Consider the following 16,429-nt stretch of genomic DNA (forward strand, 5'->3'; position numbering starts at 1 on the left):
TGCAGTCACCATCTGCAGTGATTTTGGAGCCCAAAAAGATAAAGTCTGCCACTGTTTCCACTGTTTCTCCACCTTTGATGGCATCAGATGCCATGATCTTTGTTTTCTGAATGTTGCATATTTGTTCTGTATATCTTGGTGCTCCTGTATTGGGTGCATATACCTTTTTAAATATTATATCTTCTTCCTGGATTGACCCCTTTATCATTATTTAATGCCCTTTGTCTTTTGTTACAGTGTTTGTTTTAAAGTTTGTTTTGTCTGTTATGAATATAGCTATTCCAGCTTTCTTTTTATTCCATTTTCATGGAATATCTTTTTCCATTTCTTCATTTTCAGCCTGTGTGTATTCTTTCTTCTGAAGTTCTTCTGTATGTTGTAGGCAACATACAGACAGATCATGCTTTTTAATCCATTTAGTCACTCCATGTCTTTTGATTGGTGAATTTAACCCATTTACATTTAAGAAATTATTGACCAGTATATATTGTCATCATTGTGTTAGTTGTTTTATGGCTATTTTTGTAGTTCTTTTGTGTTCCTTTCTTATTCTCTTTCTCTTTTATCTTGAGTTTGGTGGTTTTCTTTAGTGTTATGTTTAGATTCTCTTATCATTTTTTCCCTCTTTTTACTATAAGTTTTTTCCTTGTGATTACTGCGACATTCACATATAACACTGTATGTAAGTAATATCCTGTTTTAAGTTGGTAGTAACTTAAGTTTGAATACATGCCAAAGCTTTATCTTTTTTACACCCCATCCCCATGATTATACTTGTGATGGAACAAGTAGAGGCTCTGTTCATCTAGTTTTCAGATCCTTTTCTGAGGAAATTATTTCATATTTAGTTGTAGACTTGCTGTGTCTATGGTAGGAGATGAGTTTAGGATCTTCCTACACCACCGTCTTGAACCCTCTCCCCTGAGTGACCTTTTTAAAGCACAAAATAAGATCACTCTTTTATTGTCATTCTCAGAGTCTTCTCAATGTATTGTGATGAAACTTTTGTTTTATAAACCCAACTCCTCATGATGGTTAATAGGGCCCTGCATATCTTGCCCTTGTCTGTCTCTCTGACTCCATCTGCATACTCTCCTCACTGTTTGCCAGTTTTCTTTTTAAAATGCTCTCTTGCATGCTCCAGGCTTACTTTTGTCTCATAGTTTTCACACTTGCTTTTTTCTTTAGGAGGCATGCACTTCCCAATGGCCACCACACAGTTTTAGCTAGAGTGGCTAGCAGCATCCATTATCCTATTTCATTTTCTTCTGAGTAGTTATTATTGTGATAATTATCTTGAGTATTTATTTGTTTACATGTTTAATATCCTTTTCCTTTCCCTGATTCTTTAGTAAGATTCTTAGTATAGGTGACCTGGTCAGTGTTTTTCCCAGCTGTATTCCTAGTCCTTGGAATAGTACTTGACACCTAGAGGTGATTAGACTGATGATGAACACTATAGAATGGGTTCAAGAAGAGAAGGATTGGAAGTCGGGTGATGATTTAGGTATTTGGTTCAATAATAAAGAGATATGATGAATATTTAAACCAAGGCCATGGCAGTGGGACCAGAAGGCTCAAAAAGAGATGCAACTTAACTGCAACTTATAACATGCACATCCAGTATTTGGAGACACACACATGTTTCCACAGATGACTATATACATTGAAACAGCAAGAAAAACTGCTGTGTTAAATCAACTGCAGAATGTTTTTTAATTCCTTCCTTGTGCAGTCATTTAAGTTTTTACTCTCATACCAAAACACTTAATGTTTCTTGGTTTGAGAATGCTGTTTGTGTATGTAAGGAATCCAAGGAATGTGCATTAAACCCACTGATGCGTATGTATCTCAATTACTAAAAATCATATGCTAACTTCAGTTTTCTCTTTTGAATCCAAATGCTAAATTTAAGCCCCTAATTGGTATTTCTCAATGTTTGAACTGGGTATTAGAATTAGGGTATTAGAGAGCAAGATCAGTGAAAATAATCCTTGTTGAAAGTCTGTATATTTTGACTCCACCTGTAGCCCCTAGGAATTTGTATGAGAGTGCAGGTCAATGTTTTGTAGAATTTAAAGAAAATTTCAAAATTATGTGTGGATCAAACATTTAATACATCAATAGCCCCTGATCACCAGAAAGATCATTAGATTAGAAGAAAAGTTTCAGAGTCAGGGAGCTGATACAAAATTCAGTGGTATTTTCAAAGCCTTTGGAAGACACTTGCAAGCAACAAGTGCTCCTCATAAATGCTGCTGAATTTTCAGAGCAGAGCAGCTCCTTATTGTATGCTGAGAGGTAGCCTTAGATAAAACCAACCAACCAACTAGCCAATACTCCTTTTCTCCCTTGTGAAGACACTCCTACCCCAACAAACATACACACAGTACATGAAACTCTGCATTTATCAAATAATTTGTCTTTGAGGAAATGATTCTTTTCATTGTCATAGGTGTCTTTGTTTATTAAAACATTCTTTACATTTAGAACTGCTTCAATAGGTTTAAATATTTGCTAGCAGATCATTAACTGCTTTTCTGGAGTCAATCACCTTTCCATTTTCTAAGTTAACTTAAACATTCCATAATGAAATAAAGAATGCAGGGTAGGTATATTATTCCCACGTACAAATGAGGGAACAGAGTCTTAGAAAAGTGAAGCATCTGTGAGCTGTCACAGCTGGTAAAGGTGAGGTATCCTGGAAACATAAGGACAAAGGTTTCCTGAATGCCAATCAGATACATTCTGAAGTGGGGAAGACTGTACTGTGGCTCTGCAGAGAGATCCTGGGACTCAGGGCGGGTCCTCCAAATCTCTCTTCATCTCAGATACCTTCCTATAAGATAGTGCTTGAACTTGTTTATCTGTATAATTTTGGAATTTAATAATAGGGGAGAGAAACTAATAGCTGATGATCTCTTTCCTATGAAAATATTAGTTATAAATAAAGATTGAAAAAGAAATACACAAAACCATCAGATGAGGGAAATGATCTTGGTTAGAACAAGTTGATCCCTAACTTGCCTTTTAGGAATCACTACAATTCTATTTGTATATAGGTCACAGAGACAGAATTAAGTGTGTGCTCAAACATCTGTAGAAGTGTTGCCTGGGAGAGCCACTCACAACTGAAGCAGCAGAGAAAGAGAAATATCACACCTTTGTTCCACCCTAGACAAGTGTTTGGCATGTGCTCTTTTCTGTGTTTTGCGGCTTATCTAATGCTGTCTCCATCTAACCCCATCTGAAGGTTCTGCTGGGGGGACTTCAGTGTGTGTGTGCTCAGTCATGTCCTACTCTTTGTGTCCCCTTGGACTGTAGTCTGTCAGGCTCCTCTGTTTATGGAATTTTTCAGGCAAAAATACTGGAGTGAGTTACCATTTCCTTCTCCAGGGGATCTTCCTGACTCAGGGATTGAGCATGCGTCTCTTCTGTTTTCTGCATTGGCAGCCTGATTCTTTACCACTAGCACCACCTAGGAAGCCATAGCCATGTGTTTTTATTATTCTGCTTTCACTCTCAGCCACACACTTTGAAAATGCAATGTAGTGGATAAATCACACATAAATCACAGGTTTTATATTTGCTAGGCTTTTATTTCAACCCACTCCAGTGTTCTTGCCTGGAGAATCCCAGGGACGGGGGAGCCTGGTGGGCTGCCGTCTGTGGGGTCGCACAGAGTCGGACACGACTGAAGCGACTTAGCAGCAGCAGCAGCAGCAGCAGCAGCAGGCTTTTATTTCAGTCCCAAGCTTGAGAGGTATGATCTGGGGCTGCTTTCTTATGTTTTTCTAAATCTCAGTTTTATTATCATCATCATTATCATCATTATGGCAAACATAATTAATTACTTTTAAACTAGGCACTGTGTCAAGCCCAATACCTATATTAACTGATTGATGATATACAACAACCTGCAAGGTAGAGTTATTATATCCCCTAGTTTATATATGAGGATTATGAGGTGCTGAGAGGTTAAGTGATTTGTAAACCATGCAACTAATAAGTGGTAAATCTAAATTCTGAACTTGGAGAATTTATCTTCTTAATCTCCACTTGACACTGCCTCTCACTATGGTATATGAATACCATATATAGTATATTATATGGGCATATTAATCAGGATAAGCTATGCTGTGGTAACAAAAATCCCAAAATTTCAGTGGCTTAAAACAATAAAAGCTTATTTCTTGTTTCATTACAGGTATTGACTGGGAGTTCTGTCAGCCTCATCCTCGTTCCAAAATGAGGCAGACATATCAGCCACATTTTGAAAATTCAGCATTTATTTTGGCACCAAGCAAGAGTACACTGCCCTTAGTGCTATTAACATTATTATCAATGGATAATTTTTCTTGTGGAGGACTGTCCCGGGCACTTCAGTATGTTTAGCAGCATGCCTGGGCTTCCCTGGTGGCTCAGCTGGTAAAGAATCTGCCTGCAATGCAGGAGACGTGGGTTTGATCCCTGGGTTGGGAAGATCCTCTGGAGAAGGGAATGGCTATCCACTCCAGTATACTTGCCTGGAGAGTTCCATGGACCATATGGTCCATTGGGTTGCAAAAAGTTGAACACGACTGAGCAAGTTTCACTTCATTTCACTTCAAAATCACCTTAACCATCAAGCACTTCTTTCCACAGAGTGCTAATTAAGTTCTAGCTAAACTATATCCAGATACAGCTATCCATCTGTTGTTGTCAATAAAGTTTTATTGGAACACCGACAAGCCCATTTGCTTGCATATTGTCTATGTCTGTTTTCACACTACAGCAGTGGAATTGACTAGCTGCAACAGAGATTTACAATATGAGGCTTTACAGGAAAAGTTTGCCAACTCCTGGTTTATAAAAACAGACATATTTTGGCAGTGGGACTTTGGGGGTGAATAACAAAAATGGAAGACAGCCCTATGTCCATCTTTTTTTCTAAATTATTAGTGTGTACTTAGCATTATGCACTTGTGTCTTTGTGGTTTCCAGCTCGGAGCTGTGACAAGATTCACAAAGATATGCATTTACTGTCTTGTGTGATTCGCAACTTGCAATTACACTTTAAAAAAAAAAAAACCCTGTATTGATCTTTCTCATACATACAGAAAAGGTCACATGTCAAGTCTACAACCCCATGAGCCTTCACAGGCTGAGCTCACTCTCCACTTCTTTCCTGCCTCCTTCTAGACCTGCTCACTGCTCCAGGCATTCTGACTTCCTAAGAGCAACAATAGCCAACTTAAAAAAAAAAATCTTTATTATGGACAACTCTCAAACATGTACAGGGTAGAGAGAATAGAGAAATGAATTCCCCTGTAACTTTCAGCAGCTTCAAAAAGTATTAGGATTTTGTCATTCATGTTTTATATTCTCTCTCTTCTCTTTCTAGATAGGTATGCAGGTATATAGGTAATAGATAAAATATCTATTTATGTATTATATAATATATGATGAGTTAGTATACGTTTATCCAAATAACATCAATTGGATGAATATTTTTATTAGCTTTAACTTACAGTTTCTCACTTGTAGAATAAGGATAATAATAGGACCTATATACTTCTTCCTAGGTTTGTTGAAGAATAAGTGAATTGATACCCATAAAGTTCTTAGAAAATCAAGTAGTAATTATTCAATAAATATTAACTGTCTTCAGCAGCAGCAGCAGCTTCAGGGTGCAAGGAACTAATGAATAAGGTCATGACTGCCCTCTGTTCTTTTCTCTAGGTCTATGCTGTGGTGGTAATTGCATCTGTAGTGGGATTTTGTCTACTGGTAATGCTATTTCTGCTGAAGTTGGCAAGACACTCCAAGTTTGGCATGAAAGGTAAGAAGGGTTGTGTTTATTTTACTACTTATGTGGAATCATTTTGGCTTATGACTAATGCTAAGTACCACTAAAGAAGGAAGCAGCTAGATTTACAATGACTAGAATTGAAGGCTGAGAAAACAGCAACAAAGCTATGATACTACAAATCAAGACAGAGCAAAGTCATGTTGATTACTCAGCACTACCCACTTTCAATGAGGACAATTGTCCCGGAAAACATAGAACTGGTTTCTTGCGTTTTCAAGTGACTAATTATGTCTGAGTTTTGCTTTTACTTCAGAAAAGCAGGCTAGTGCCAGTAGGCAAGTGACAGACACACATATTTTGTGTAAAAAAAGGTCCTTTCTGTTGTACATTTGACTTCTAGAATTTCCATGGCATGCTTTTTGTGTTGCTGCTACATTTTCAGATTCTCATCTTTTGAAATTTAAAGTGTTGGGAAGCAAAATAAGAACAGCTATTGGAGGTACATTGAAGCATTGTGAATGAGTCACTTCTTATTTTAGTGGAAAAGGTCCTAGAGCTTGAATAAAAATTAGGGTTTGTGTTGCCCACAATAGACCATTGGTCTCTTTTAGAAAATTGAAAATTCATTTCGGGGGGATATAAGTAGGCAAGAGTTTTAGTGATTAAAAAGCATTTGCTCCGATATTTAAACCTATGTATTGACTTATGTTATTGGTGAATTCTTCATGGTCTCTTATAAATGCCACTAGCTGGGGAAAGCTGTGACACCACAGTTAGTGGTGTCTTAATTGTGTTGGGGAGACAGCTGGATGGGTTTTCTTGATCTATATTGCTCATCACATTTACTGTTATTGTTGCCTGCTTACTTGGAAATGATGTTTAAGTAGCAGTAGGTTGTCCATTGTATAGCAGGCTCCGGGGTGGATCAGATCCATTTTGATGCTTTCTCCTTTCTTTTTGTGTGTGCCCATGAACAAGATGCCGAAACCTGAAATGAATGAGGAGGAACAGTGGTAAAGGCCTTAAATATAATGGCTAAACCTCCTCCTGACTCCCCCTTTGGCCTCTTGATCCGTGACATTTCTTCTGAAGGAGGAAAGATCTCTCATTCTGCAGTTATGAATAAGGCTTAAGTGGTGGTGATGGTGGACGGGGCTGTTCTCCAATGAGTTTTTATTAGTCCTATGGTGGTGGTTTGCAAACTTGACTGCCTCAGAAACTCCTGGAGGGCTTATGAAAACACAGACTTTCTGGGTTACTCCAAGAGTTTCTGATTTAATAGATCTGCTGTGGGCCTGAAAATTGGCATTTCTAACAGTTTCCAAGGAATGCTGATGCTGTTTTTCCCAAACATTCTCAGAGAGTCACCTTTCTATGGGATACACATGGGCTCCCAGGTCTCTTTCCAAGAGTGACAAGATGTGGGGATAAGCATTGCAAACCAGACCCACCCACAGCTTTGAGGACCTTTCTGTGTCCCTGGATTCAGCTGGTGCCCCAGTCTGGGCTAGGGTTTTCCTCTCTGTATGTCAGCCACCTGCCATGGGATTTGGTTCTCCTCATCTTGATCAGATGCTTCTTTTCCTTAGAAGCACTTGTGGTGAATATCCCCAAGAAGTTTTATTAGACGGAGATTCTAGCTCCATCACTTTTCTGCCTTGAGGGTAGGGTTGGAAGCTCTCATCTTATGGAATCTCCAGAGGAAGGATATGTCTTAGGTCCTCCTGGGAGCTCAGAAAGGCTTTGGAAACTGTAGGAGCAATATTTGGGAGTCAATCTTCATTTCTACTTTGTGTTAAGACAATAACAGAATAATGGTCTGTAAATGTGAACATGCTCTGTAGTGTAGTGATGGAGAAGAATAAAAGGCAGATGTTTTGTTTCACAGAAGATCGTGTTTCATATAGTGACTCTAGCACTAAGACTAAAAATGTATCTTATCTGTATAATTTGGGATGACCACTGCAAAGCACCTACAATTTTGGGATATAACCTAAATGTAACTTTAACGATTGGTAAGAAAAGGTTTTACTTAACCTTGCCACAGAGCCAATAGATGGCTTTCTTCAAGCAGTAACTACTAGAGCTTATGTTTTACTCCCTTATTTTTAGACATAAATAAAATTGTTTTTAAAAATTTGTCTCGGAGGTTCTTGTTTAGAATAGCTTCCTTCTCTACTGTTAACTACATATCTATCTGTGTCATAGTTTGAACAAATGGGCCTGAGTTGAGGTTCTTGATTTATGGTCAGATGCTGAGCTGTAACTTGGGGATCTAGAAAAGATGAGGTTCATGTAATGAAACTACATAAAGCGTGGTGTTTAGCAATTAATGTAAGTTAAAAGGACCTCATGTATAGCACAGGGAACTGTATCCTATTTCTTATCATAACCTACTATGGAAAAAAAGCTGAAAAGGAATATATATATATATATATATATATATAATATATATCCACTTGTACATATACTTTCGAGGAGGCTCGTGGGATGCAGGAGACATTGGAGATGTGGGTTTGATCTCTGGGTGGGGAAGATCTGTGGAGAAGGGCATGGCAATCCACTCCAGTATTCTTGCCTAAAAAAAAAAAAAAAAATCTCATGAACAGAGGAGCCTGGCGGGCTACAGTCCATAGGGTTGCAAATTGTTGGACTAGACTGAAGTGACTGAACATGCATGCACACATACTTGGTGTATATATTATGTGTGTGTGTGTGTGTGTGTGTGTATGTGTGTTTATTTGTGGTAAACCTGAAAGTGTAGTTGTAAATCAACTCTACTTCAATAAAAAGAAGTTAATGTACTTTAAATGCTATTAGAACTTGAATTACTGTTGAAAAACATGCATCTTGAAAAGGGGAGAATATGTAAAAACACTGTTATACTCTGAAATGAACAGAAAACACTTCACTAGTGGTTTCTGAGTGACAGCAGTAAGAAATGTATGTAAGCTTGGCCAGAACCAATGCCTTGGTTCTTTATGAGAGGCCAATGGCTGATGTGCAAATGAGCTGTTCCAAATGGAACTCTTGCCCTCCTAAGCACCTTCGGGGACATTCTACCCCCATTCATATTCTCTTGTCCTGGAGATAGGTTGAGACTGAAGGGTGGCAGCCGGCCCGTCCATAGGTATTTGTAGCTTTTCACCCATCCCAGCATTGTACGCTTCAGTCCATGGTAGCAGTGTTGAGACTGTAAATTACAGTGCAATACTATTGATTTGATGGGTCCCGGGTAACCCAAACCAGAAATCCCTTAAAATCACACTATAGCTGCATGAAGGGCAACTCAAGCTTTATAGGTCAACCCTAGAACCCAAGCAGCATCAGTGGCATTGCTTTCCATGGAAGGGTGATCCTTAAATTCCAAAGTGGGGAGTTAAACCTAGATCTTAGAATACAGCAGTGTTGCATTCTTTTCAGGTAAGTCTATGTGACTGCAGCTGTAAGCTTCATGCTGCTGCTAAGTCGCTTCAGTCGTGTCCGACTCTGTGCGATCCCATAGACGGCAGCCCACCAGGCTCTGCCATCCCTGGGATTCTCCAGGCAATAACACTGGAGTGGGTTGCCATTTCCTTCTCCAATGTAAGCTTCATAGGTTTTTTTTAAAAAAATCTGTTCTTTCAGTTCATGGTAACTGAATCCTGATGGTGTAATCTAGAAGACAGAGGCCAGACTGTGAGCTCCAGAGTTCATAATGATCTTGTTCATCATTACTTACCCAGTGTTGAGGCCAAAGTTGACAGTTGATTAATTTTAACTGGTAGAATGAAAGACCACAGAGAATTTTCAACTCCATCCACATTAGCCTGGTAATTGGAAAATAGTAAATATTTGGAGGCCAACTGGTATGTAAATGGGCTTCCCTGGTGAGTCAGCTGGCAAAGAATCTGCCTGCAATGTTGGAGACCTGGGTTTGATCCCTGGGCTGGGAAGATCCTTTGGAGAAGAGAAAGGCTACCCATTCTAGAATTCTGTCCTGGAGAATTCCATGGACTGTATAGTTCATGGGGTTGCAAACAGTCAGACACAACTGAGCGACTTTCACTTGTACATGAATGGTTAAAGAAAGATCTTGGAGTTTTTCTAAGCTTCTATACTTAAAAAAATTACTCCAGTTAAGTAATGGTTATAGACAGGAAGTCATTTTGTCCAGGTTTTGTCTTAGGATATATAGGTTTTCACATACAATTTTAAAGTAGTATTGTTGTTGAAGTTTGGAGGGTTCACTTTAGCTTTCCATTTTGCACATGAAAGTTAGTTGAAAGTTAGGTCACTCAGTTGTGCTCGACTCTTTGTTACCCCATGGACTGTAGCCCACCAGGCTCCTCCATCCATGGGATTCTCCAAGCAAGAATACTGGAGTGGGTTGCCATTTCCTTCTCCAGTGGATCTTCCCAACCCAGGGATTGAACCCAGGTCTCCCGCATTGCAGGCGGATGCTTTAACCTCTGAGCCACCAGGGCACATGAGCATCTTCAATTTCTGCCTGTCTGCATCTTGAATGTATGGCCTCAGAATATGCTTCTTTGTCCAACTTTGAGGCTGGCAGAAACGCCAGATGGTGGCTCCCATCTTGGTGTTAGCCTAGAAATTATGTTTCATTATTGCTTGATATGCTTGAAACCTCTTGTTAGCACGTCTAATAGACTATCAGCCCTTTTTCAATAAAAATGTCAAGGGGTAGAATTTACCCTAGTCCATTTCTCTATGCTTCTTTCTGTGTCTTGACACCATTCTTTTGGTTTTTGGTTGAATATCTAGTTACCATAATTCCAGAGTCCTGAATAAAGCTCCTCTGTTAGTGTTTGGCCCTCTGTATAGGGATTAGTCATATGTGTGCTTAATATGGATGCATGAACTGTATAACACATCTATCTAAATCTATGTTTATGTCAATACCCCTAGGTAAGTACATAATTTGATCCTTTTTCTTTGAAGACTGCCTATGATTCATTTTAATTTTCACTGAAATAGAGCTCAAGGCCCTTCCCAGAGCAGCTCTACTGCCAAAGGAACAGGCAACCCGGCTTTTGAATTCTCTCATTTTTATTGTAACCAAGTCTTGTATTTAGTTCTCACATTGCTTCCTGGCTCCCTTTCTTTGGTGAAAATGTAGAAGTGCACATAAAGAGGAAATGGAAGCATCTAGGGGCATGAGGGCTGCCAAGTCTTCTAAGAGTGCTCCACTTTGGGAGCCCTGCCTGATGGCACTGATGGGTACAGGGCTGGAAAAAACTAAGGGAGCCAGAAGGGCAGAGCAGGGTTGGCAGCCATCACACTGGTGAAGAACAGTGGTGGCCATCAGCTTTCCGTTAGTTGTGTTTCCCGATGGAAGTCCACGTACGATATTATTCGCTCCATACAGAGGCATCCTTTGTCCTTCTGGAGTAAGTTATCAAAGTGACCTGAAGAGATCCCACAGGAGGAACTAGAATAGGAAACCTTTTCTCTTATTTAGGTTTGACGGCCTACAGATCTCCTCTGCAGGCCCCTCTGCTTACACATAAACCACCCAGATGCCTTCTGATAGTTCCGATTCATAGTTGACTGAAAAACTTTGCTGCCTGAGAACACAGAGCCAGGTTTTAACCCCAGATTCAAGGCCCCTAGTTTAAGTTTCTCCTCTTATATAAATGATCTTCTAAACGTCTTTCAAGAGCAACCAAAATTTTAGTTCTTTAAAAATATTCATAAACATAGTGGGGCCAAAGCTAAAGAGGTTAAAGGTTAAATAAAGCCTTTTATATAAGCTGAAAACAATTCTGGAAAATTTAGGAGGTTGAGTTTAACAGATATTTGGATCAAGTTTTAAAAGAGGGAAAAATGTGACTGAAAGCCAGAAACACAGTTATATAGAAACATCTGTAAGGACAAACTGTTTTCCATATGACCCTTCCCCCCACACACTATTTTTTTTTTAAGACAAATCACATTAAAGTATTATAACAGTAACATGTGAATGCATTCTTGTTTTTCAAAATTTCAAGCACATTTGTGATACATAGAGCTATAAGTATTGTAACAGTAACATGTGAATGCATTCTTGTTTTTCAAAATTTCAAGCACACTTGTGATACATAGAGCTAAAAGTACGGTAACAGTAACACGTGAATGCATTCTTGTTTTTCAAAATTTCAAGCATATTAGAGATACACAGATATATAGAACTCACCTTCCTCTCCCACTGCCATTTCCACTCCTAATGATAACCTCCTTAACCATTCCCAGTGCATATATTATGTCAATAATAAAATACATGGCTTACTCATTATGTAGATACTTTAATATAGTCATTTATGGTTGCATAAGAAATCATAACACAAATTTGTTTTAATCTTTTTAAAAGTACCAATTTAACTTATAGATCTTTCTGAATCAGTTTCTAGGCATCTACCTCATTTTGTTCTAGTATTTCTGAGGCCTCTGGCATCAGGCTACCTGGGTCTGAATCCTGGCTCTCCTCATTTCAAATGTGTGACTTTGAGCAAATTTCTTATTATCTCATCCTCAGGATTTCCATCTATACTAGGGCAATAATTGTACCCATCTCAGGGAGTTTTTGTAAGACAAACAGTTCATGTATGTGGAGCATTTTGAAATGTTACTGGCATTTAATAGTTACTATACTGACTAAAGAGCAACAATACAAATATTTACTGTAACTTTGTTATTTCATTATTATTTTAAATGAGTTGGAAAATGTAAAAAAATTTAAATTTTTACCCAATCTGTAGAAAAGTGATTAACATCTTACTTATAAAGATAAATATTTGGAAATGGATTGCTGAGAGAAGAGGTTTGTATATTTTATATGTTGATTTTAAATGTTAATAAATTACCTTGCAGAAATGCTTTATTAATTTTTACTCCCATCAGTAGTAGATAAAGACATCATTTTGTTTATGCTTTCACCCATATCACATATTATCAAGCTTTTATATTTTTGCCAATTCACTTAAAATGCTGTTCTGATTAATAATAAGGCTAAGCATCTTTATCAAGTGGAGAATAGAAAGAAATGTTTATTTGTTGATTTACCTTCTAAATTGTATCTATCAATCTTTTATTGGCTATATATATTGCTCACATTTTCTTCTATTCTTTTGACTTTTAAAATAGTAGCTTTTGGCAAACATTTCATTTTTTTGTAGAAGCAAATCTGTCCATGTTTTCCATATAAGTTTTGCATTTTGCTGAGGAAATCATCCCCTCCCTGAGACTGTAAACACACTTTTTGATATTTCTTTCACTAGTTTTACTTTGTATGTATGTTTTTTAACTTGACCTTTACTCTCTTTGAAATTCTTTTTCTATTTTTAAGTTGATGTGAAGTACTCTGTCTTTTTCAGACATAGATTCAATAAAGATGTTTGTGAGACGTTTTTAGAGAGAGACCAACAATATTATTTTAACTTTCTGGAATCAGAAAGTCATTAATAAAAAGAAATTTTGAAGAGCTTAGTGAATTTTTTTTAAGTAAGTAGTAAACTTTGTTGGTTCTCCTATTTTATTCTCACCCAGGAGTATCAGACAATATAGGATTTTTTTTTTTTAAACTTCCCTCCCCAGCTTGAATAGAGTTTAGCATTCTCTTAGTAGGGAACTAAATTTGTCAGTAACAATCAAATCCTTGGAAATTTCATAAAAGATGTTTAGTTGCAAGAGTTATTGAGTAATTTGACAAAGTGAAAATTTGTCAAAAGAGCCCAAGTGTGCCATTGTTGTCTGTTGGAGATGTTATATAAAGCTTTACCCTTATGTTTGTGAGGTGAAGATCTGCTATCTGAAGTCTCTTACTTCTTATAGGGTCACCATTTGGCTTTTGTCTACCTGAGGGCAGAACATGCTTTTTCTTTGCAGCATATTGAAAATGGGCCCAGAACCTTCAGGAATGGCTCCATCAGGCAAGGCAGGGAGCAGAAGCAGCAGCATTTTTCCCATTAGCTTTTCTTTTTTTTTTTTTTTTGCCTTTTTTAAAAAAATTTAATTTTATTTATAAACTTTAAAATATTGTATTAGTTTTGCCAAATATCGAAATGAATCTGCCACAGGTATACATTTGTTCCCCATCCTGAACCCTCCTCCCACCTCCCTCCCCATATCATCCCTCTGGGTTGTCCCAGTGCACCAGCCCCAAGCATCCAGTATCGTGCATCGAACCTGGACTGGCAACTTGTTTCATATATGCCATTAGCTTTTCAAATGCACTGACCGCAAACTTTTAAAATTCCCTGTCATACGTAGACACCCCATAAGCCCAGTGCGATTCAGGGGAGAACTCAGGTATGCCTGTTATGTAGAGGGTGCAGCTGTATTGTTTAGGGACTTCCCATGCTATGAGTCTTGTGAAAAGATAGAGAGTCCTTTAAGAAATTCAATTTTGTACTTAAACATCAGGAGCACTTGCTATCCTCTCTTTGGTCCTCCGTAAATCCCGCGGTGAACTCACTTTGACCTTACACAGATCATCATGCACTGAAAAGAGGCTTCCAAAATTGGAAAATCTGCTACTTTTCTTCTTGTTTTCATCCTTTGTTTCTCTTTTTTTTAACCTCTCATTTTTCTTCCTGCCATTTTGTCCTTCCACATCTCTGTGCTTCCTAATTTAGCATTCTTCCCTCCCTATTTTGATTTTCTTCCTCCTCATTCCTAGCATCTGATTTTGGTGGACCAGCTTTTCAGAATTTGTGAAGAAGACAGATAATAACTTGGCTTAAGTTCTAACATATGCTCTGGTTTTATCCTACTTTATTTTGGGCAAGAATACTGAATGACTCGGGGAGTAAATTTAGCTCTAAATCAGCGGAACTGTCACGTGGTAACTCAGAAGACAGCCTGTTTGAATACTGCACATCCTTCATGTTTGTAAGTTGTTAACTCTTAAGTCTTCAAACCTAGGAGTTATGGAAATATTGGAAGCTTATGAATCAGACAAGTTTGGGTTCAGATTTCATGTCTTCCACCTGCTAACCGTAATTTGGGGCAAATTTTTAAACTCTATAAATCTTAGATTCCTCTTTGGTAGAAGGAATAATATCCATCTCTTAATTGATTACAAGAATTAAATCAATGCTTAGTTTCATGCCTGGCTCACTGAATGAATTCTATAAGATAGTTATTGTTGAGATTTATGTTTTAGTAATATATAACTGGGCTTTCCTGATGGCTCAGTGATAAAGAATCTGCCTGCAATGCGAGAGATATGGTTTTGATCCCTGGGTTGAGAAGATCCCCTGGAGGAGAAAATGGCAACCCACTCCAGTATTCTTGCCTAGAAAATTCCATGAACAGAGGAGCCTGGTGGGCTATAGTTCATGGGGTTGCAAAAAGTGGGACACAACTGAGCACGCACACATGCATTTATGCAAACTCAGGAAAAGAAAATGGGGAGAGTCCTGTCTGAATGTATTCTGAATCAGGATTGCAGAAAAAGGTCTCAAATGCATACAGTGTATATTTAAGGTTTATTAGTTGAATTTGTAGAAAAAATTGTAATTTCAATGTGTCCATGTTTTATGCGTATGCATTATGAATGTAAAGTTGCTGAACCATATGCTTATTTTCAGCCTTTCTGTCCTTTAAGATACTGTGTACAAATTATTGCAAACTCCTAATTTTATCATCTTTTGAGCAATTCATTTATTGAAATTGTTTTGGAGTTTGTGAGAAATCTATTTCATGTATTGATTGATTTGGTATGTAGTCTTTCCTAGTTTCTTTTGGGAGGAGTATTTACTGTAGGGAAGGAGTAGAAAGAGCAGGCAAGGGTGGGATGGGAAAGGGAGCCCCTCTTCCCTCAGTAACCATCAGCTTATGTCTAGAAATATGAGCTCATGGAGGCTCCTGTTATAATATGCTTCCCATTTGTGTGGGGGATTACAAATAACTTCTTTTAACAAAAACAGGCTTTAGTTTTTGATGACTCTTTTTTTTTTTTTTGGATCATCCTTATGTAGAAGCAATGCTAGCTCTTTTATATAAAATAAAAATTTTAAAACTTCCCCCCAAAAAAACTAGATGAAAAGAGGGATTCTGGATAAAATAGATTCTTCCTTATGCAATTGATTGTCACTCATATTAATATAATCACAGACTAAGATGTTACTTTCCCAGAGAAGCCAAGGCTTGGGCAGGCAAGTGGCCGTGGAAGATCTTTGTTTTTATCAAGATATCAGCAGAAATAGAATAGCATGCGCTTCTTCAGTGATCACCTATGAGCTTTAGTGGTCTGAGGACAAGAAAGAATGAGAGAGAGAGAAAGAGAGATCCATTTTCACTCACCAAGTCTTAAGTAAGAGATTAATATCCTGAGTTGAAGGCAGAGGCATCATCTCGGCCCTAACCAGTGCCAGTAGGAGGAAGGAAGGGGACTCAAATTTAGGGTGGGAGTGGAGTGGGAGGGGAGAATGCTGGGAATGAGATCATATTTCTGTTTGCACTCATGGTTGTCAACTTTAGTAGTTCTGGCAAGACTTAAGCAGAGTCAGCCACCCAACTGAACCTTTCCCGTACCTGTAAAAGAAGATTGTGTAAAGACCAGAATTAAGAGTGTGGGATCAAAGGACATCTCTGGGTTTCCTCTGGCTTTAATATCTACCATCCTGTTGCAAAACCATTCAAAACCATCACACACAC

The 16,429-nt window shown here is 38.1% G+C and overlaps 1 protein-coding gene across 10 annotated transcripts in view; it reads left to right on the forward strand.

Moving 5' to 3' along the window:
* The window catches only part of NTRK2 (neurotrophic receptor tyrosine kinase 2), a 414,185-nt gene that overhangs the window by 99,556 nt on the left and 298,200 nt on the right, over positions 1–16,429 (forward strand). For all 10 annotated transcript variants that reach the window (XR_003512340.1, XM_027550142.1, XM_027550137.1 and 7 more), the window contains exon 13: positions 5,722–5,821. Coding sequence is in view for 9 of the 10 variants with exons in the window: in XM_027550142.1 (XP_027405943.1) it covers positions 5,722–5,821 (100 nt within the window). In the remaining variant the exon portion in view is untranslated. The remainder of the gene's footprint in view (positions 1–5,721; positions 5,822–16,429) is intronic.

Source organism: Bos indicus x Bos taurus, chromosome 8 (genome assembly GCF_003369695.1).
Source record: "Bos indicus x Bos taurus breed Angus x Brahman F1 hybrid chromosome 8, Bos_hybrid_MaternalHap_v2.0, whole genome shotgun sequence".
Classification (NCBI taxonomy): domain Eukaryota; kingdom Metazoa; phylum Chordata; class Mammalia; order Artiodactyla; family Bovidae; genus Bos; species Bos indicus x Bos taurus.